The following is a 20,913-nucleotide window of genomic DNA, read 5'->3' on the forward strand; positions in this document are numbered from 1 at the left end:
AAACGTAGTCGATTCTCTCCTTCGCCGCGCGGTCCCGGCGTCGCAAGCTGCTTGCCCGCGCTTCCGCTTGAAATCAGCTTACGACGATCCTTGCCATCGACCTTGCCCCGCAACGCAACCTCCGAGTTGACAGGTGCTTGGGCTGCTGAACCCTGTCGGCAGCCTCGCTTTGGTTTCGCGTCTGCACCCTCTGGCGCCCAGATCGCACATTCGAGAGTCGTGAAGATGTTGCACAGATGCAGAGAACGGACGAGGGACAACAACATGCAGCTGAACAAGATCTTTCAAAAAAGCGGCGCATCGTCTGAAATGTCGGGAGCATGGTCCGTGATGGGCGTCTCGGCCTGCTCGAGGGTCTGCAAGATCTCCGTCTTCTCATACTCTGCAGACATCGCTGTGTCAGTACAGACCTCTGCGACAAACCAATCTCTGGAGACTTACCCGTGAGGTGCACATTACCGAGTTGCATGCTCCGGAGCGCGAGCTTGTACGCGACGCTTGTTGCAATCTTGTGCAGACGGGCGGCATCCGAGATGCGGATGACGGTCTCCATGCGGATAACCTCGAGACCGATGGGTGGATGGGCGTCTTTTGATTGCAAGCGCGCAACCTGCTGCTTCTGCAGTGCAAACCTTGCTGCGACCTCGATCGCCAGTGTCGGGGCGGGCTGCTTCAGGAGCGTTCCAAGTGCGCGGACAGCCTCTTCGACTTGAATGAACTCCTTGCCCGGGGTCATGAAACCCTGGGTGTTTGTGGCAGCGAGGCGGGTGAGGAACTTGACCGTCGTGTCCGGCCAAAGTTCATCTGTGCTACAAAGTCAGTAAAAACAAGGGGCCAGGAGGAGGAGAACGGCGTACTGAGCTTCATGTTGGCAAGTAAGAAGTTCCTGACATCGTAGGAGAAATCGGAAGGACTCTCGTCAAAAGCGCAGAGGAGCGTGAGCTTGCGAAAAACTATCAAGGGGAAGATGTCAGCGGGCCTCATCCTGTCAGAGGAGGCACGACACACCCTCAACGAGCCGGTCCGCTTTTTCCCATCCATAGAGACGTTGCTGCCGCTTGACGTCGCGCGCGTTGGCCTCATCTAGCTGTGACTGCACATCGCCAAGCTTGGTTGCTAGGTCCTCGATGCGCTGCTCGAGTGAGTCGACTCTCGGAGGGACGGACTGTAAAGGAGGTCAGCTCGTGACCCGCTTGATGGGATGAGCGAGGCGCACCTCGTCGACGGGCACTGCCCAGGGATCAGTTTTGACAACGAGCGCATCGATTACTCCCTCACGACGGGAGCATTCGAGCGAGTAGTTGTCGAGCGGAAGGTGCGGCGCCACTGTCGTGAGCGCGGGAAGGGCGTCGGAGAGCGCCGACTCGCCAAGAGGCGACAAGATGGCGACTTCAGGGCGAGAGAGCTCGATGGCGACCGGGCGTTTGCGCGGGTCGGCTGCATAGCGCATGCGGATGGTGAGGCGAGGGTCGGAACGGGACGAGGCGGTGCGGAAGCGGGTGCGAAACAGCAACGCATGCACGGGTGAGGGTGGGTTCGGGGTCAGGAAGAGCGGCTGTTTCTGCGCACAGCCGCTCGATATCAAGCTCAGGCCTAGCATTTGACGGGCAGAGACGAGCACCTTGCCGAACGCGAGCGGGGTCCACGAGCGGGAGCGGATGATGGGCGAGAGCATGGTGGGCACTCGCTCGTTACTCTGCGCGCTCAGCAAGGCGGAGCGCCTCGAGGCGTGCTCGACGAAGTCAGGTGGGCGAACGGGTATACAGGCTTGGGGGTCCCTGTTCGTGTGAGGGCACGCGGGGCAGCCGATGGCGGCAGAAGCTTCCAGTGAGTAAGTCGAAGCAGACTGGCCAGCGCGAGATCCGCAGATGCGCTGTGCCGCGAGCCGACTGACCGGCGACGCGGCGCTCTCGAAGCTTTCGCGGGCAGCGACTCGCAGCATGTCGACTCGCTCCGACGGCAACTCTCTCTAGCGGAGGAGTCGCCGAGGGCTTGACTTGCGAGGATAGAGCCCATGTTCCGACCACCGCCCACAGCCTCTACTGTTCCCGAACCGATGCAACGAGCTTGTTCTTGAGCGACTCGACCTGCTCGAGGACGGCGCGGCGGCTCGTCCCGCCCTTTGCATCGCGACGCTCGACGCTCGTCTCAAAGTCAAAGACCGAGTGCACGTCGTCGCCAAAGTGCGGCGAGACCGACTTGAACTGGTCGAGCGTGAGCTGCGACAGCGGGACGCCCGACTCTTCGCTCAGGCGGATGCACGAGCCCGAGATGTGGTGCGTCTCGCGGAAGGGAATCTGGCGAGGGTGTGTACAGCATGTCAGCGAAGTTCGCCGTGGGGGCGCGAGAGTCTCGAAAGCGAAGAAGCCCGATCAACTCACGCCGCGGCGGACGAGGTACTCGGCGAGGTCGGTCGCGAGCATGTCGGGCGTCAGGCTCTTCTTCATGTTCTCGGGGAACACCTGCAGCACAGGAAGGCAAACGTCAATTTGTTTGCCGACCGATTCTTCAGATGTGCACTGGATCGAGACGAGACCGGAAGAGTCGGCGAGACAGAGACGACGCACCTTGAGCGTCGAGACGACGCCCTGGAGGATGCGCAAGCTCTTTCCGACCGTCTCTGCCGCGTCAAACATGGGCTCCTGCGACTCCTGCAGGTCCTTGTTGTACGTCGCGGGGAGGCCCTTGAGCGTCGTCAGGAAGCCCGTGAGCTGCGCGATGAATCCGAGGGACGCTACGTCAGTAATGCATCGGGAGAAGGAGCGAGATGAAGGCGGATGCGAGCGACGAAACGGAGGCGCACCTGGCCGACGGTGCGACCGCTCTTGCCACGGAGGAGCTCGAGCGCGTCCGGGTTCTTCTTCTGCGGCATGATCGACGAGCCCGTGCTGCATCAAGCGCGCACGTCGGTCAGCCAGCCGTCCCATGCCCAGGGGGCGCGGGGCAGTTCAAGCGAGCCAAAGTCAAGGGCGACGACGCACCTGTACGCATCGCCGCAGACGACCCAGCCAAACTCGCTCGACGAGTAGATGATGAGGTCCTCTGCGAGGCGCGAGATGTGCACCATGAGGAGCGAGCACGCAAAAAGGTACTCGGCGACAAAGTCGCGGTCCGCGACCGACTGCGGTGCGAGCGTGGCAGTCAGCGTCTGTCGTCCCTCAGTCTCGCGCGCCTCTGCTCGCGGGAAGCTATCGCGGGACTGGCCGCGCGAGAGAGGGGGGTGAGACGCACCTGCATCGAGTTGCCGCCGATGCTGTTGAAGCCGAGCTCGGAGCGGAGGAGCTCGCGGTCGACGCAGAAGGGGTTCCCGGCAAGCGCGCCCGAGCCGAGCGGGAGGGTCGAGACGCGGCTGTCAGGACAGAGGCCTGTCAGCGGAGTCACAGGGTTGGGAAGGGGGGCGGATGAGCGCACGGGAGGAGATCACGGAAGCGGTCGAGGTCGCCCGCGAAGGAGTGGGCGTGGGCGAGGAGGAAGTGCGAGAAGCGGATGGGTTGCGCGCGCTGCGAAATGTCACCCCGATAGTCTCAGCGCGCGCACGGGGACAGGAGAGCGGAGGCTTCAGCAGAGCGCACCTGAAGGTGGGTGAAGCCGGCGGCGATGTGGTCGATCCACTCCTCGGCCTTGACGGTCAGGATGCCGATGACGCCCTGGAGCCACTCGATGTCGCGCTGGACCTCCTGGCCAAGCCAGAGGCGCATGTCGGTCGCGACCTGGTCGTTGCGGCTGCGGCCCGTGTGCAGCTTGCCGCCAATGTCCTTGCCGATGATCTCGCTCAGGCGGCGCTCGTTGGCCGTGTGAATGTCCTCGTCGTCCTGCTTGATCTCGAACGCGCCCGACTCCCACTCGCGCTGCACCTGGTCGAGGCCGCGGAGGATCTCGGACAGCTCGTGTGCGGTGAGGATGGGCGGGGTTGTCTTGGAGAGGGCGAGAGCGTAGGCTTTGGAGCCGGCAACGTCGACGGCGTAGAGCGCCTTGTCGTACGAGAGGCACTGGTTGAACTCCCACATGCTGCAGGGATACATCGGATCAAGGGAAGGATCGCATGATCAGCTTGATGTCGCTGGATCAGCTTTCGCGCCAAAGAGTGCACTCACAGCGGGTCGGTGCCTGAGGTGAAGCGGCCGCCCCAAAGCTTCTTTGCCTGTAGACGGAGCGACGACTGGGTTAGCACGAGGTGAGCGATGTTGAGGTCGGCTGCAGCGAGCGCACCATTTGCTCAGCCATAGTGATCTAGTCTGTGGGAGTGGGAGCACACGCCGTCCAGGTCAGCAGGTGCAATGCGGACCGACAAGATGTTGCTAGTGCGGCAGAGTCAAGTGTCCGACCCGTCGACCAATGGATCGTGCGCGGGTCTTCTCGACCCGAGGCACTCGTGCACTCCAGATCGCAACGTCTGTGCACCAGCCGTACCGCTCGAGCAGTGAATGCGGCGATGTCGGCTTGTCGAGGGTTCACGAGATGAGGATAGCGCAACTCGAGAGCGCTTGCGCTGATCCGGTTCGAGCGAGGGTAGAAAGATCCCTGAACGGCGCAGTAGGCTCTGCAGGACAGTCAGACGCACTCAAGAGGGTCAGCGGGCGAGCGAGAGGAACGGGTCGAGGCGAAGTCGAGCGGACGAGAGACAGCAACAGCGAGTGTCGCTTTGATTGCAGGAGTGATCGCCTGGATAGCTGTACGACAGTATAATGCACTCTACTACACTCCTGCAGCTGCACTCTGTGCGAGTCGACGCGGAGGTGTCGCCGTTGGAGACGCGTCGTTCGCGCGCACCTTCGCAGCCGCCTCTGCTCGCTTCATTCCCGCCGAGCGCGTACTGCGAGCACCAGCACGGACCAGAGGGTACTGCAGCGCAGCCCTCCCCGCCCACGATGAGCTCGAGCGCAGGGTCGTCGCTCGCAGACTCGTACCTCCAGGACGCCAAAGTCTGGTTCCCCGACAAGGACCAGGGCTGGATCTCGGGCCACTGCACCGCAAAGACCGTCGACGGCGACCAGGTCCACCTCGAATTCGTCGACGAGCGAGGAAAGGTCAGCCCTCGTCCGCCCGTCACCACGAGACAAGGGGGCTCCCGCGCGCCCTCTTACACGCGCTGGGCCGAATGCCGCAGCTCTAGCGTGCTTCTGGAGGATGTATCGACTTAGGCGGCTCAACACTCGACGCGTCGGGGGCTGCGTAGCAGTGCACGGGCTCGTTCCCGGACGCGACGAGCAATTGGAGCTGCGCGGATACACCGCGTCTGGGCGATTGCGGGCACTCCAGGCGTGCTCGTTGACGCTGCTCGACCAGCTGAGTGCTGCTCAAGTAGCTCTCCCTCCCGGCAAGCTGCGCAGACGCCGCGCCGCACCGCCTCACACACCTCCCGCCGTTCTTCTCGGCACAAACCCGCTCACCCTGTCCCTCTTGTCGCTCGCAGGAACACACTTTCGACACGACTTTGACCGCCCTCGCTTCCCCCACCCCGCCCGATGGCCTTCCTCCACTCCGCAACCCGCCCGTCCTCGAGGGCACAGAAGACCTCACCAACCTCTCGTACCTGAACGAGCCCGCGGGTGCGTCTTATCGTGCTCTACACTCTTGTCACCAAGTCACTGACGACCCGCTCACATCGCAGTGCTGCATACCATCCTGCACCGCTACTCGCTCCGCTCCATCTACACCTACTCCGGCATCGTCCTCGTCGCCGTCAACCCCTTCACCTCGCTCTCGGGCGTCTACGACCACAGCGTCGTGCAAGCCTATGCCGCGCGGCGCAAGGGCGAGCTCGAGCCCCACCTGTTTGCGATCGCAGAGGAGGCGTACCGCTGCATGGTCGGCACCGCCGGCGAGCCTGGCGGGAACCAGACCATCATTGTCAGCGGCGAGTCGGGCGCGGGAAAGACCGTCTCAGCGAAGTACATCATGCGGTACTTTGCCACGGTCGAGGACCCAAACAAGACGGGGCCCAAGAAGAAGGTGCGTTTCCGCGCGAGGCATTTCGGTCTCTAGGTGACTATTCTCGAGCTCCTAGAAGCTGATTCTGCCTTGGCCTCGTTTGCACAGACGACGGCGAGCGGGATGAGCGAGGTCGAGGAGCAGATCCTCGCGACCAACCCGATCATGGAGGCCTTTGGTAACGCCAAGACGACCCGCAACGACAACTCGTCTCGCTTCGGCAAGTACATCGAGGTGCGCCCATCCGCGAGTTTGGTTTTCTGCAAGAGACGCGCGCTGACACCGCCGGCCTGCAGATCCTGTTCGACGGGACGCAGACGATTGTCGGCGCGCGGATCCGGACGTACCTCCTCGAGCGGTCACGTCTCGTGTACCAGCCCGAGACGGAGCGCAACTACCACATCTTCTACCAGCTCCTCGCGGGCGCGCCCTCGTCCGAGCGCAAGTCGCTCGGGCTCGACTCGGCGGCGCAGTTCACCTACCTGAACCAGGGCGGCGCCGCGGCGCTGACGATCGCGGGCGTCGACGACGCGGCCGAGTTTGCGGCGACGCAAAAGGCGCTGTCGACAGTCGGGATCACGGTCGAGCGGCAGTGGCAGATCTTCAAGGTCCTCGCGGCGCTCCTCCACCTCGGCAACATGGAGATCCGCGCGACGCGCACCGACGCGCTCCTCGACGACGACGACAAGGCGCTCGCGCTCGCGACGCAGCTGCTCGGGATCGACAAGTCCGAGTTCAAGCGCTGGATCCTCAAGAAGCAGATTGTCACGCGGTCGGAAAAGATTGTCACGAGCCTCAACGCGGCCCAGGCCAACGTCGTCAAGGACTCGGTCGCCAAGCACATCTATGCGTCCTTGTTCGACTGGCTCGTCGCAGTCGTCAACGAGAGCCTCACGAATGACGAGGTCGAGGGCACCGTTCAGAACTTTATCGGCGTTCTCGTGCGTGTCGCGTTTATTTTCAGATCCTGCGTCGCCTTGAAGGCCACCAGAGGGCTGATCAACAGTACTGTCTGCGCGCAGGACATCTACGGGTTCGAGCACTTCAGGAAGAACAGCTTTGAACAGTTCTGCATCAATTACGCGAACGAAAAGCTGCAGCAGGAGGTGCGTTACCTCTGGACTCACTGAGCGGCCTGCACCGAAACTGACGCGTGAATTACGCAGTTCAACGCACACGTGTTCAAGCTCGAGCAGGAGGAGTACGTTCGCGAGCAGATCGACTGGACCTTCATCGACTTTGCCGACAACCAGCCGACCATCGACCTGATCGAGGGCAAGCTCGGCGTCCTCTCGCTCCTCGACGAGGAGTCGCGCCTCCCTTCGGGCTCGGACGCCAACTTTGTCCAGAAGCTCTACTCGACGGTCGGGACCAAGCCCGAGAACGCAAAGGTGTTCAAGAAGCCCCGGTTCGGCAACAACGGCTTCACGATCGCGCACTATGCGCTCGACGTCACGTACGACTCGGAGGGCTTCCTCGAGAAGAACCGCGACACGGTCCCGGACGAGCACCTCGCGCTCCTCGCGCAGACGAGCAACCCGTTCCTCAAGGAGGTCCTCGACCGCGCCGACGCGACCAAGGCCGCCGTCGCCGAGGCCGAAGCCGCCGCTGCGGCCGCCAAGCGCGCGAGCACGATCGCGGGCGCCACGGGCGGCGCGCCGGCCAAGCGCGTCGGCGGCGGCGGCGTCGGCGGGATGGGCGCGACGGCGCGCAAGCCGACGCTCGGGAGCATCTTCAAGGGCTCGCTGATCTCGCTCATGGACACGATCGACTCGACGAACGCGCACTACATCCGCTGCATCAAGCCCAACGAGGCCAAGCGCGCGTGGGAGTTTGAGCCGCCCATGGTCCTGGGCCAGCTGCGCGCGTGCGGCGTGCTCGAGACGATCAAGATCTCGTGCGCTGGGTACCCGACGAGGTGGAAGTTTGACGAGTTTGCCGAGCGGTGCGTTGGGCTGGTCTTACGGCGGTCTCTTTCTCCCGAATCTGGCGAAGCTGACCTTGATCATGTGGCTCCGACGCAGCTACTACATGTTGGTCCCCTCCGCGCAGTGGCAGCAGACGTCCGACCTCCGCGCGCTGTGCAGCACGATCCTCTCGGCAACCATCTCGGAGCCGGACAAGTACCAGGTCGGCCTCACCAAGATCTTCTTCCGCGCTGGTCTCCTCGCGCGCTTCGAGCAGCTGCGCCACGCACGCTTGAACGACCTTGCGACCCTGATCCAGAAGAACGTGCGGCGATTCCTTGCGCAGCGCGACTATGCGCGCGTGCGCCGCATGATCGAGGGCGTCCAGTGCGTCGTGCGCGGGAATGCCGCGCGCAGGCGCGCAGACGAGGCGAGGAGGGAGCGCGCGGCCGTGCTCATCCAGAGCGTTGCGAGGGGTTTCATCGAGAGGCTCAAGTTTGAGCGTGCGCGGAGGATAATTGTGGCCGTGCAGGCCCGTGAGTCTGACTTCCTGCCGTCCTTGAACGCTCAGTGTCGAGACTGAGGAATGCCCACCTCTGCAGTGGCTCGCGGAATGTACGTACGTGCGACATTCAAGGAGGAGCGACGCAACCAGGCGGCGATCCAGCTGCAGTCTCTCCTCCGCGGCGCGTGAGTCCACCTCTTCGACCTGCATCCGCGCAGCTCCTCACCGAACTGTTCCACAGCATCGCGCGGCAGACCTACACCTCGGACCGGCGCAAGGTCGTCCTCATCCAGTCGCTTGCACGGCGGCGACAGGCCAAAGCGCAGCTCAAGACACTCAAGACCGAGGCGCGCTCGGCAACGCACTTCAAGGAGGTCACGTACCGGCTCGAGAACAAGGTCGTCGAGCTCACGCAGACGCTCCAGACCCGCACGGCCGACAACCGCGCGCTGCAGGCCAAGCTGCGCGCGCTCGAGCAGCAGCTCGAGAGCTGGCAGGCCAAGCACGACGAGGCCGACTCGCGTGCGCGCTCGCTCCAGGCCGAGGTCGAGAAGCCGACCGTCGCGCTGCCCGAGTTTGAGGCACTCGTGCAGGAGAAGCGCGAGGTCGAGACGCGCCTTGAAGAGTCGCAGAAGAAGCTTGCCGAGCAGGACGCCGAAATCGACCGCCTCCATGCCGAATTCCTCAAGGAGAAGGCAGACCTCGAGCAGCGACACCAGGCGCTGGAGAAGTCGCTGGCGACGGCGAGCGACGACTCGGCGACCGTGTCGAGTCTGCGGCAGGAGCTCTCGTCGCTGCGCGAACAGCTGTCGCGTCAGGTTGCCATGAACAACGCGGCGGTCAAGGCGCCACGGCCGGACGGTGCCAACTTCCAGATGTCGACAGGACAGCGCGCACCGGTGGCCAACGGCGCCGTTGTCGAGAACGGCTCGTCTCCGGCGCTGCCGGCTGGCGTTGCGGCGGCAGCAGCGGCCCTCGCGGCACCGCAGGTCGGTCCGAAGCGTCGCGCTCGCCGCTACAGCGACGGCATGACGGACACGCAGCCCGCGTCTGTGAGCCCGATTCCGGAACACGACCGCTGGGAGGCGTCGCCGCGGCCGGTGTCGATGGCCTTCCCGCAGGAGCCGAGCGTGCGGAGGCTCGCTGGCGGCCCCGGCGGCAAGGGCTACTTACCCGACGTGTACGACGATCCCGCCGAGGAGATCATGCGCCTGCTTGAAGAGGAGGAACCGCTCGACGAGGATGTCCTGTTCAGCATCATCCGCCATCTCAAGATCCCGGCGCCTAATCTCTCGAGCCCGCCGTCGCCGAAGGAGGTGCTCTTCCCCGCACACCTGATTTCGCTCGTCACGAACGAGATGTGGAAGTACGGTATGATGCGCGAGAGCGAGCGCTTCCTTGCCAACGTGATGCAAACTATCCAGCAGCACGTCATGGTGCGTTGCGCGCCTCCCCTCGCTGGTCCGGGCAGCGGATGATGCTGACGCTCCATTGCGAATCCAGGGCTACACGGGCGACGAGGTCATCGTGCCGGGCATCTTCTGGCTCTCGAACGTCCACGAGATCCTCTCGTTCGTCTGCATCGCCGAGAGCGACATCCTGCAGGGCATTGGTCCCGGCGGCGAAGGAATCGGGCGGGATTACGACTGGGACGACTACGAGCGCCTCGTTACGATCGTCAAGCACGACCTCGACAGTCTCGAGTACAACATCTATCACACATGGATGCAAGAGACGAAGAAGCGCCTGCACAAGATGGTCATCCCCGCCCTCATCGAGTCGCAGTCGCTGCCAGGCTTCGTCACCTCGGAGACGTCGGGCCCGCGGCTGTTTGGCCGATTGGTCGGCGGCAACCAGACGCCGGCTTTCAGCATGGACGACATTCTCAACCTCCTCAACAAGGTCTGGAAGAGCCTCAAGTCGTACTACGTCGAGCACTCGGTCGTTCAGCAGGCCGTCACCGAGCTCCTCAAGCTCATCGGCGTCACCAGCTTCAACGACCTCTTGATGCGCCGCAACTTCTCGTCGTGGAAGCGCGCGATGCAGATCCAATAGTGCGTTTCTGCCATGCTCGAGCCTTCCGACGAATTCTAGAAACTGACGACTCCGGCCGGCAGCAACATCACGCGGCTCGAGGAGTGGTGCAAGGCGCACGACATGCCCGAGGGCACGCTCCAGCTCGAGCACCTCATGCAGGCAACCAAACTACTGCAGCTCAAGAAGGCGTCGCTGGCCGACATCGAGATCATCTTTGACGGTACGTGCGGTTTGTTTGCCGGCGCAAAGGCGGGACTGACGAGACTTGTACCGCAGTGTGCTGGATGCTCACGCCGACGCAGATCCAGAAACTTGTAGCCAACTGTACGTTTGCCTCCATTCGAGCCTGTCGGATTACGCTCACAAGCCTGGGCTGCGCAGACTACGTCGCCGACTACGAGAACCCGATTTCGCCGGAGATCCTGCGGGCCGTCAACGGGCGCGTCGTTGCGGGCGACAAGAACGATCACCTGCTCCTGCCGCCCGAGGTAGAGGAGGCTGGTCCTTACGAGACGCCCATGCCGCGGGAGGTGACGGGCATCGAGGTGCGCAGTTTCCGCCTCGCCGATTATGCTGGGCCCAAGCGCTGACTTTGATTTGCCCTCCTCCGCCACTGCTTCCGGGTCACTGCCATTATTCTCGATCGCGATCTAAGACGTACGTGCCTGCGTGGCTAGCTGCGCCGCACATCCGCCAGCTCGTCCAGCTCGTCGCCTCGCTCTGAGCGGACCCTTCTTTCCGTTATACCACCTCATGCCATCTGTCTGTACTCGCACACCCTGTCACGTCTATTCGTTCTTCCGCCCCTCGCAATGCTCACCGAGTCTGAACTTCGCATGCTCAGGCAAGAACATGAGCGAGGTCGATCCGTTCGTTGCTCGTGCTGGATACATTTGAGTGCAGACATCTGCTTTGCGTCTACAAAATTCGGACGCGCATCTGACGCCTTAGATCGTGGCTTAGCGAACACCGTTTGTCGTCGGTCGTTCGTCCGTCAGCAAACCGGCAAGTGCAACTGGCGGACTTGCAAGGCCGACAGCGTGCGGTGAAGCCTATTCTTGTCCTGCTGCACCTCCTCATGGTGACAACCCGGTGGAGCAGTGCATGTGGCTTCGGGCACTCGCAACGCCGTGAGGTGGAGCGCAAGCCACGTCACCGATCGCCGCCTCCACACCCCGGCCGCGATGACCTTCAGGTCTGCTGCTGCTTCCTCTCGCTCTCTCCTCTTCTCCACGCTCTCCTGCGCATCTCTCAGGTTGTTCAGGCTCGAAACTTTCCCACATCGCCTCATCCGCTCGACTCGCGCTATGTCTTCTCTCTCCGTTGTCCCGCCCGCCGGCGTTGCTACCGGTCTCATGCGCCTCACCTGGGCTCCCGAGCAGGTGAGTGGCTCTCCAGCTTCATTTTGCAAGCGTTCTCTGACCAAATTGGTATCCGCAGACCCCGGACGAGCAGGCTTTCGAGCTCATGAAGACGGCCATCGACGCTGGTTCGACTTCGTTCAACAGTGGATACTTCTACGGCAATCCGCCCGACGTGACGACAAACTTGCAGCTCATCTCGCGCTTCTGCGAGGCCCACCCCGACTACAAGGGTTAGCTGCGTTCATCCGCGCATTCTCTCGTGTGGTCCCGACACCCGAGGCCTGCGGGCTTGTTGCACTCAAATCTCGCGTTGAACAAGCCCCTGACTGACACTGTCGTGCGCGCAGACCGCTTCTACCTGTCAGTGAAGGGCGGAATGACCAAGGAACTCAAGCCGCGCGCCGACATCGAGTTCCTCCGCGCGCAAATGCAAGAGATCAACAGCATTCTCAAGCATCGCAAGATGGACTTGTTTGAGATGGCGCGCGTAGACCGCGAGGTCGGCATTGAAGAGGTGGGTGGCTTGCCGCCTTGCTCGAGCCTGCGCCATGATGGCTCTTTTCCTGCCGCTGACTGTGCGTTCTGTTATGCAGAGCATGAAGATTCTGCTCAAGCTGCGCGACGAGGGCCTGTTCCGCGACATTGGGCTGTCTGAGTGCGTTGTGCTTGTCGTCCGTTCAACCTTCCTAAACCTCTGCCTGACCATCTTTGCTTGCAGGGTCTCGGCCGACACCCTTCGCAAGGCCGTCTCCGTCGGACCGGTTGCTGCGGTGGAAATCGAGTACTCGCCGTTCTGCCTCGACATTGAGAAGAATGGTGTTCTCGCGGCCGCCAAGGAAGCGAAGGTCCCCCTCGTCGCCTACTCTCCTCTGGGCGCCGGCTTTCTCGGCAACACGTGGACGAGCAAGGAAGACATCCCCGAAGGCGTGAGCTGCGAAGCTCTCCGAAACGCCTCTGCGCGAAATGGCTGACTTTGCCCCTGCTGCAGGACTTCCGGCGCACCTTCGACAAGTTCAGCGATGAGCACTTTGAGCACAACATGCAGCTCGTGCGGAAGCTCACGGCCATTGCCGAGAAGAAGGGCATCACGCCGGCGCAGCTCTCGATCGCTTGGGTCCGCGCGCAGGATCCGCTCGTCGTTCCGCTTCCGGGCTCGGTGCGTCTCCTTGGCGTTTGCACGGCGCGTCCAAGTCATCCGTACTGATGCTTCGTCCTGTCTTGGCTGCAGACCAAGCCTGCCCGTGTCGAGGAGGCGATCGAGGCGGGCAAGGTGCAGCTCTCGTCGGCCGAGCTCGACGAGATCCGCCAGACGCTCGACTCGTTCTCCGTCAAGGGTGTTCGCTATTCCAAGAACCCGCACATGCAGGACATGCTCGAGGGTTAATCTGAACTCTCTGTATTGCCGTTTGAAATTGACAATCCAAATGTTGAAGCTGTCTTGACGCGAAACAACGTCCTTGAGGTGTGGGCAATGGTCTGGTACCGAGGAAGCTTGTGGCCCGACCCTCCCTTGCTTGCCGGACTTGAGTGACCGTTCTTCAAGAGGCCGGTGCCGTCGGGCCTTTCGCTGACGCCCCGCTTAGAAGTGGAGACTGAAAGGTCTGAACGGTCCTCTCTGCGCCTTGAAGCGAAAGACTTCAGGCCTGAAGACACACGCAACGCCTTGCCTCCCTGCGATGGACAAACGAATTGCCCGACCCCATCGCAACAAACCGACTTGGGATCGCCAGCACTTCAGTCGCTTCCTTCCGCGCCCTCAGTAGTACCCGCCGCGATAGCCAGGGCCGCCTGTCCACTCACGCCCGTCAGCGTTGCACAGAGACACAGCTCGAGAGCGGCACGCACCCCCAAACGATCCCGGCATCGGGCTGCCCATCAAGTCGCCCGCCGCCATCTCGAGCCTCGCGATCCCCTCCTGCTCGCGCATCTCGTCGCGCAGCTCCCTCCGCTCCTGCTCGACCTCCTGCGCCGCGAGCACCGCGTCGGCCCGTCGCTCCGAGCGGTCAATGTCGCGCGCGAGGCGGAACTCGGCGTTGAGCTGTGCGCGGAGCCGGCGTGCGTCTTCGAGAGCTTGAGCGCGCTGCGCCAGCGACAGGCCGGTGAGGGACGCTGCGCGCCAGCCAAGAAGGTCTTCAGCCCAGGTACGGCGATCTGGTCGCATGGCGTAGAGCAACACGGGCAACGCACCTCGCATCTCTGCAACGCGCAACCTGCTCCGGAGCTCCTGCTCCCTTAAGCTGAGCCCTGCGCCGTTCTGCAGCGACAGGCGACGAGAATGGTACGACGCGCCCGGGCGCGGCGCGATGGGCATGCCGGCTCCGCCGAGCGGAAGACCGGTTGGGCCACCGAAGGCGCGCAGGCGAGAGCGGGAGAAGTAGGGCGAGTAGCGGCGGGCGAGACCTGCAGTCTCGTAGAGTCAGACAGGACTGTCTGAGCCTGGATACGGCGCTTGAACGTACCTTGGTGGCGGGTGAACGCCGAGCGGTACGGCGAACCAAACAGCCCGCGCGAAAGCGGCACCTCCCGCAAGTAGCTCAAGTCGAAGCTTCCGCCGCCGTATCTCCTGCCCCACCACCCTCCGGCGAGGCCGAGCATGCCGAGCGAACCGGCCGCCGCAAGCTCCGAGTAGCGCAGCGCGCGCTCCTCGTCGTTGAGCTGCTCCCACGCCAGGCGCTCTTCCCAGCGGCGAAGGCGCTCAGACTCGTCGAGCGCATGGTCGAGCTCGAGCTGGCGTTGGAAGTACTGCGATAGGGTACGACTTTAGCCTGCCTGCTTACAAAAGAGCGAGTCGCCTTTGAAAGGCACCACGATCTCGAGACTCAGCGAGCCGACGCACCATCAGGTCAGCGAGCGCGTACTGGTCGTGGCTCCAGCTGTCGTCCTGCCACGCCTCGCTCAGCGGTACGTCGTGGTCGATGAAGCTCGTGTAGTCGTACAGGTCGGGCATGTAGCCCTCGTACGCGCCCCACAGCGGCTCGTCTCCGTAGCCACCGTATCCGTGCCCATAACCGCCTCCGTAGCCGTACCCGTCCCCGTACCCGCCATCGTAGTCGTACGCACCGCCGTACCCGTAGTCGTCGAGGTATTCGCTGCCGCCGTAGTACGGGTCGACGTGCGGGTCGCGATAGGCCGTGTCGTACAGGCCGTCGCCGTCCAGGTCGTACAGGTGGGTGCTCATGTCTTCTTGAAGGTGCTCGGAATGAGAACAGGTGCAACAAGTGGCTGTTCGGCAGCGCGTTCGGCGGGGACGATGGTCGAGGACGAGGAGGCGGTCCAGGAAAGGACAAGGGGTCGAGGCGGAGATGGTGCAGGGACTCGCGCCGATACGGAGTAGAGCTGCCCAGCCTCTCCGGTAGCAAGAGCACGCAGAGCACCGGACAGTCGGCTGAGATGAGCGAAGAAGGCGCTCGCAGCCAGCTGACGGCGAGACGGACAGGAGACGAGGTCTCGCAATATCACGAGCAGACGGCGGGGATTGCTCGTGTACTTCCTGCGGAGATTTCGGGTACACGAGAGCAGCCCAGCGCTCTGTTCAGCAGACCTGTGCAGCACAAGACGAGCGAGATGACGAGCGTGGGACAGAGCGGTGCAGCAACAGCGAGCGGACGCGTCGGGACAGGCTCGGGCCGCGCCGAAGAAGCTTCGAAGCGTGTCTAGACTTTGTGCACACTAGCAGAACGAGAGCTGCGAGTCGCGCGAGATGGCGCGGAGGAGAGAGTCGCGCTCCGAGGTTGGCACTGACTTGCTACCACGGCTGTGCAAGACAAGCGCTGGATTGCACGGGGAGAGCACACTAGGCACAGAGCGCAGGATGCCGAGCAAACCCGCCAACGGCTGTGCGTCGCCCGCCTCCTCCCCCCTTTCTCTCGATGTCGCCGAACTCATGCACGCCGCTCTCGCCGCGCAGACGCAGTGCCGAGGCCATCCCTTGCCGCCAACTTTGAGTGGCAGAGCACCTTTGACGAGCTGCTCGAACAAACCGCGTCGACCAACGTGGTCGAGTGCGTCTCGTCCTCTCGGCTGCGAGGTCAACTCGCGACGCTGACATCCCAGCGCACCCGTGCAGCGCCGACTGGCCCATACTCAAGGACATGATCAAACACAAGCTGGCAGAGGTGCGCCCTGCTCTCTCCGAACCGTCACACTCTCCGGCTCACCGCTTCCATCTGCGTGCAGGCCATCAGCAACTTCCTCGCCATGGGCCCGCCCTGGCCTCTAGCGCCCGAAGAAGCACTGCAAGTTCGAGAACGAGCCTACGACACGCTCGACTCGTTCGGCGGGTGCGCACTGCCGATGCGACAACTCGGGACGCAAGCTGACCTTCCCTCCGTCGCAGCCCGCCTTTCACAATCCAGCGGCTATGCGAGCTCGCACTGTATCCGCGGAGACAGTATACTTCGCTGCCCAAGTACCTGCGCGCGGTGAACCGGATCCTGAGCGTCACCTCGGAGCGATCCGCCTTCACGGAAGACGACGACGGCGGCGAGCAGTTCGCCTCGACGTCGGCCACGACGCTCGACTCGTCGCTCGGCCTCGTCAGCCAAGGCGTCGTTCTCTCTCCCGCACACACGCCCTCCCTCCCCATCGCGACGCGCCGCCCCGCTCCCGCTCCCTCGCCCTCCGCCAGCCCCCGTTCGTCCCCCCAAGTCGTCCCGCTCCTCAGCCCGATCCCGTGGCTGCGAAAACGCGCCTCGTCCACCTCGTCCTCGAACGGCGACGTAGAGTCGCTCGCGCTCAGGACCCCGCCACCACGCTCGCCCGGCGGCGCGGCTGCGGCTGCATCGCCGCACCTCGTCTCGTCCGCCTCGCTCCCGCCCGTGACGCCGCCCGGGTCGGCGACCGACGCGCAGATCTCGCCGCCCAAGGCGCTGCAGCATCCCGCTACGAGCACGCCGACGGGCGGGCTCGTCGACGAGGTGGATCCTGGGAGCGGGGGAGGGGAGACGGTCGATCCAGTGGCACTCAGCAGCGCGACGACGATCGCGCCTGGTGCGAGCGATACGGACGCGGAGGGAGGGGCTTCGGAGAAGCCTACGAGCTTGCGCGAGCGGTTCGTGCGGGCGAGCAGTCCGAGGGTCGAGATCCCACCGGAGGAGGACAAGAGCCGGGAGACGAACGAGGCCGCGGCGGCGGCGGCAGATACGGGCGGCGAGGGGATGCAGACGGATCCTTAGCATGCGGACGATAGCTCTAGCTCTATCGCGGCGCAACTTATGGCTTGTGCGCGTCTTGTCGAGAGCGCCTCCTCCTCCGCTGTCTGGCTTCCCCCTCGCTTCGCTTCCGTCTCATTCGTCCCGCTGTCCGGGTCTGGTCCGCTCGCGATGGAGTACGCCGCAGCGCAGGACGACCTCTCTGCGCGCGCGCACATCCGCTCGCTCGTCTCGCGCCTCGTCCCGCCCTCGTCGCCCTACCTCCGCTCGCTCTTCCCCGCGCCGCCCGCGCGCCCGCCCTCGCCGCTCGCGCTCGGCCACGACGAGCGCAACATTGACTTTTGGGACGCGCGCAGGGTGCGCGAGTGGGAGGAGGAGCGCGTGACGGGCGACAAGTGGGAGATGTCGAGGGAGCAGGTCGACGACGTCAAGCGCTGCAGGAAGGCGCTCGCCGACACGACGAGGAGAGTCAGAGAGGAGGACGAGACTCTCGGACTCGACGCGCGAGGTGCGCTCGCCTTCCGTTTCTTGCGCGAATGCTCCTCACCTCGTTCCGCTTTCGCTTCCGCAGAGAGCTGGTCCTTCCCGCCCCGCCTGCACGACGACTTTCTCCTCTCGCGCAGGCGCAAAGACGCCTGGCGCGCAGACCTGCCCGCGTTCGACCCGCGCAAGTCAATCAGCGCGCTCGTCGGCCCGAAGCCAAAGCACCTCTTGCCCAAGCCGGACGAGGCGCTGCTTGCGATGGATGCGGCGCCCGACTTTGACGTCGCATTGTACGTCTCCGCGCTCCCAACTTGCCGTGCGTTGCGATACTGACGGAGCGGTCGGTCGCAGCGACCTCAAGCTTTCGGCAACGGCGGAGCAGATCGCCGAGGTCAAGCAGATTCGGCAGCGCGTCTTGCGCAACTCGCCCTACTTGCGCAACCTGCAGCGAGACGACGAGGAGGCGTGGCGGGAAGAGCTGAAGCTGCAGACGCCAGACTCGGTCAGCCTCGATGTTCCCCTGCGCTGAGAACTTTAACGAGCTGACCCTGTTCACCGCCTGAGCAGCCGACTGCGCCACTCTCGCCGCCACTCTTCCCACGCAAATCGGCTCTGCCGCTGCCGACGAAGCAGATCAACCCGTCGAACCCGTTCGAGGGCTTCCTCCCCTCCGAGCGGAGCGACTACCCGTCCTCGCCGCGCGGTGTCGGCATCTCGCAGGCCGAGTGGGACAAGGAGGGTACGTTACTCACACACGGGCTGCGGGGACAGCGCTGACTCGATCGTGCAGAGGGCCTAGAACCGCTTTCGTCGCCGAGGAGGAAGACGCCGCCATTGCACAGAACGAAAGAAGCAATCTGGTCAAGCCCGCCGGTCCTGCCTCACGAGACAGACGGAACGTTGGAACCGCTCGGTGCGTCCCGTTTCAAGCGATTACTGATTTGGCGGTACTGATCGCATCGTTGCGAAGACTTGCCGATCTTTTCGCGAGTCTCGCAACTGCAGGAGATGCAGGCAGACGTCCTCAACGCGTTAGCCTGCGTCTGTGTCGACCAGTGCGAACAAAGCGGATATTGACATCGCTTTCTTCGTCGACAGCGCGAAGGTCGCCTCTTTGCTCCGCAGCGAGCATACCGGCGAGTGCGACCAGCTCGACTCTGACGACTCGCCCGAACCGCTACCTCACGAAAGACGATTGACCAAGGAGGGTTCCGGCGTGCTCGAGGCGGTCTTCGCTTCGGACGACACGCTCGGAGAGCCACCTGTCGACGCGGACGACTTGCTAAGCTCGAGCCGGCTGGCAGGTGCGTGTCTTCCGAGTCGCACTCGTTTCTGTCTGCGCTTAAAACACGTCCTCCCGCGTCTGCCACAGTGCCCAAATTTGCGTCCCTTGAGTCGGCTCTCCCGCCCGCCGCATGCCCACCTCCGCTCTCGGCCTTCCTCCCCTCGTCGACCGCGTCCGAGTGGACGCTTGCGCCCCTCTCCGGCTTGCGCGCGCTCACGCTCCAGCTCAGCTGGCAGTGCTGGACCGAGAAGGCCGGCGAGACGCTCGAAGGAGTGCTGCTGGGTGAGGCCGAATACGGCAGCGCAGATGAAGCCGAGGCGGAGGAGGCAGAAGCGCTGCGCAGCGCGGCTGGCGCGCTGGACCATGCTCGCGGGCGTGTGCGGCACGAGGAAGGGGAAGGGCTCGTGGAGGCGCGGGATCAGCTTGCGCTGCTGGCAGCGAGTGAGGATGAGGCGGAACTTCAGGCGCGGATCCGGCCTGTCGACCATGCCGGCAGCTCTCCTGCAGACGAGACGCTGTCGCACGGTCGCCTGGCCCGCAACCCAGACCAGGAGTCTGCCGCTGCGGCAGAAGACCCGACAGCGACGGCGGACCTGTCGTCAAATGCGGTTGCCGTCCCAGCACCCACCACGCCTGCCCAGCTCGCGGCAACACCGCAGATTGAGTCTGCCCCACGCTCCGACAGCAGCGACTTCGGCTTCATCTTCCCGCCTTCCTCGCCGGCTGTCAATGCTGCCAATGAGCAGGCGGTCGGAGCCGTCTCGTCGCCGGCGACAACCCTGCAGGACACTGTGGCGCTCTCGCCGCCCAAGCCTGCTCGTCCACCTGCCTCGGCGGCAGCGTGCGAACAGCGACCCTCGAGCGCAGCGCACCGCAAGGACCCGCTTCCTCCCGTTGAGAAGGTCAACCCTGCCGTCGCTCCGTTCTCGACGACCAATGCTCTCGACCGCTTCCTCGGCCTGCGGAGCGTCGCTGCACCTTTGTTGCGGCGCACAGAAGCAGCTCCAGCAGCACCTGCGCAGAACCACGCTCGTCAGCCTGCACAAGGCTCATCCCCTCCGCCCAACTCGATCCCCTTCACCTCGCCTGCTTTCCTCTCGGGCCCGTCGCTCAGGCCCAGCTTCCTGCACAAGCCGTTCAGAGTCGCCGGCTTTGACGCCCTGCTGCAGAAGCGCGCGCACGTCTCGGCGCTCGAGCAGCGCGGCTTCGCTCTCGTGCACCGACCGTCCCGCTTCACGCCCGAGCCCTTCACGACGCTCGAGCCGCATCTGATCGTCGATGCGCGTACCTGTGTCCTCTTACTGAGCCTCGTCTCGCTCATCAGCAACGTCACTCGTCGGCCAGCCTCCACGACTGGTGCGCCGCTCAAGCGGCAAGAAGCCCTCCTCGACACGCTCGACCGCCTCGTCTCGCAGCGCTTCGATCGCATCCTCGTCGTGCTTGAGGAGCAGCAGCAGCGCGTCGGCGGCGTCAAAGTCTACTCGTATACGCCGCCAGTCCTCGCTGCGCTGGAACAGCTCGCGGAGGCGCTCCATGGGTCGAGCGGCGTGGAGATCGCGCTGTCGAAAGGACCGGAGCACTCGGCTGAGCTGGTGATGCAGTTCACCGAGCATCTTGCGGGAGAGCGGGAGGCAGGAGGCGGACTACCCGTGCTGGACGTCTTCGAGCAGCGCAGTTGGCTGACAGACGACCCAACCGAGGTGCGCTTACCGTATGCGCCTGTTTGTGGCCACATCTTTAACGTGTCCGTCCCGCAGGACGAGCTGGCTCTCCTCGAGCTCGACGACGTGAACGAGCTCGCTGCCTGCGCCATCCTCGCCATCTGCTCGGCAAACGACTTCCTCGGCCTGTCACTCGCAGATCGGGCGGGCGTCTTTGCCAACTTACTCGGACCGGAGCGGGTGGTGCGTAGCCCTTGCATGACGCGCTAGGGCTGCGGTTTCGCTCATCTCAGCGCATTCGCAGACGCGCATCTCGGAGTCGCTCGACAGCCGCAGAATCACCTTGTCGTCCTCACCTGCGCAATTCGACTTCACCACGCTCGACCCCGCAGCGCCGTCACCGTTCCGCAGCGGCATGTCGTTGTCGCAGCTCGACAAGGTCGCAGACGAGAAGGAGAGCGGGCTCGAAGAGGGTGCCGGCGATGAGGACTGGATGCGGTTCGTAGACCTTTCGCAGTGATGCAGCTTCCGTTCGGCTGTGTCGTGCCCGTACACAATAGACGAGAAGTTGCGACAGCGTGACGAGCCTC

General features: G+C 63.9%; 7 protein-coding genes across 7 annotated transcripts; 4 read left to right on the plus strand and 3 right to left on the minus strand.

The window, feature by feature from the left end:
• Window positions 1-284: 284 nt before the first annotated feature.
• Window positions 285-1,675, minus strand: JCM10292_007173 (uncharacterized protein; the record flags this gene model as incomplete). Its single annotated transcript, XM_076648249.1, has 5 exons — window positions 285-382; window positions 442-804; window positions 858-953; window positions 1,009-1,165; window positions 1,217-1,675. The coding sequence occupies 5 exons, from the start codon at window positions 1,673-1,675 to the stop codon at window positions 285-287; spliced, it is 1,173 nt and encodes a 390-aa protein (XP_076506196.1).
• Window positions 1,676-2,039: 364 nt separating this feature from the next.
• ARG4 (argininosuccinate lyase ARG4) lies at window positions 2,040-4,224 on the minus strand (the record flags this gene model as incomplete). Its single annotated transcript, XM_076648250.1, has 10 exons — window positions 2,040-2,297; window positions 2,382-2,462; window positions 2,568-2,711; window positions 2,804-2,888; window positions 2,982-3,121; window positions 3,232-3,349; window positions 3,412-3,500; window positions 3,573-4,008; window positions 4,095-4,141; window positions 4,210-4,224. The coding sequence occupies 10 exons, from the start codon at window positions 4,222-4,224 to the stop codon at window positions 2,040-2,042; spliced, it is 1,413 nt and encodes a 470-aa protein (XP_076506197.1).
• Window positions 4,225-4,868: 644 nt separating this feature from the next.
• MYO2 (myosin 2) lies at window positions 4,869-11,104 on the plus strand (the record flags this gene model as incomplete). Its single annotated transcript, XM_076648251.1, has 15 exons — window positions 4,869-5,027; window positions 5,414-5,549; window positions 5,612-5,952; window positions 6,040-6,165; window positions 6,228-6,872; window positions 6,954-7,037; window positions 7,098-7,876; window positions 7,956-8,374; window positions 8,441-8,528; window positions 8,585-9,779; window positions 9,847-10,397; window positions 10,461-10,600; window positions 10,657-10,704; window positions 10,762-10,925; window positions 11,036-11,104. 15 exons carry the CDS (start codon window positions 4,869-4,871, stop codon window positions 11,102-11,104), a joined length of 4,944 nt encoding a protein of 1,647 aa, XP_076506198.1.
• A 583-nt stretch (window positions 11,105-11,687) lies between these two features.
• JCM10292_007176 (aldo/keto reductase family protein) lies at window positions 11,688-13,128 on the plus strand (the record flags this gene model as incomplete). The annotated part of the gene is made up of 7 exons (XM_076648252.1): window positions 11,688-11,762; window positions 11,821-11,974; window positions 12,092-12,258; window positions 12,338-12,399; window positions 12,463-12,670; window positions 12,733-12,900; window positions 12,973-13,128. 7 exons carry the CDS (start codon window positions 11,688-11,690, stop codon window positions 13,126-13,128), a joined length of 990 nt encoding a protein of 329 aa, XP_076506199.1.
• Window positions 13,129-13,500: 372 nt separating this feature from the next.
• On the minus strand, window positions 13,501-14,922 carry JCM10292_007177 (uncharacterized protein; the record flags this gene model as incomplete). The annotated part of the gene is made up of 5 exons (XM_076648253.1): window positions 13,501-13,532; window positions 13,590-13,853; window positions 13,932-14,144; window positions 14,204-14,486; window positions 14,581-14,922. 5 exons carry the CDS (start codon window positions 14,920-14,922, stop codon window positions 13,501-13,503), a joined length of 1,134 nt encoding a protein of 377 aa, XP_076506200.1.
• A 633-nt stretch (window positions 14,923-15,555) lies between these two features.
• JCM10292_007178 (uncharacterized protein) lies at window positions 15,556-16,918 on the plus strand (the record flags this gene model as incomplete). Its single annotated transcript, XM_076648254.1, has 5 exons — window positions 15,556-15,580; window positions 15,652-15,745; window positions 15,811-15,859; window positions 15,921-16,024; window positions 16,081-16,918. 5 exons carry the CDS (start codon window positions 15,556-15,558, stop codon window positions 16,916-16,918), a joined length of 1,110 nt encoding a protein of 369 aa, XP_076506201.1.
• Window positions 16,919-17,065: 147 nt separating this feature from the next.
• Window positions 17,066-20,843, plus strand: JCM10292_007179 (uncharacterized protein; the record flags this gene model as incomplete). The annotated part of the gene is made up of 9 exons (XM_076648255.1): window positions 17,066-17,402; window positions 17,466-17,667; window positions 17,729-17,879; window positions 17,945-18,116; window positions 18,348-18,408; window positions 18,476-18,681; window positions 18,750-20,362; window positions 20,420-20,566; window positions 20,628-20,843. 9 exons carry the CDS (start codon window positions 17,066-17,068, stop codon window positions 20,841-20,843), a joined length of 3,105 nt encoding a protein of 1,034 aa, XP_076506202.1.
• Window positions 20,844-20,913: the final 70 nt, after the last annotated feature.

Source organism: Rhodotorula paludigena, assembly GCF_050403205.1.
Source record: "Rhodotorula paludigena JCM10292 DNA, Rt_paludigena_JCM10292v1_ctg14, whole genome shotgun sequence".
NCBI lineage: Eukaryota > Fungi > Basidiomycota > Microbotryomycetes > Sporidiobolales > Sporidiobolaceae > Rhodotorula > Rhodotorula paludigena.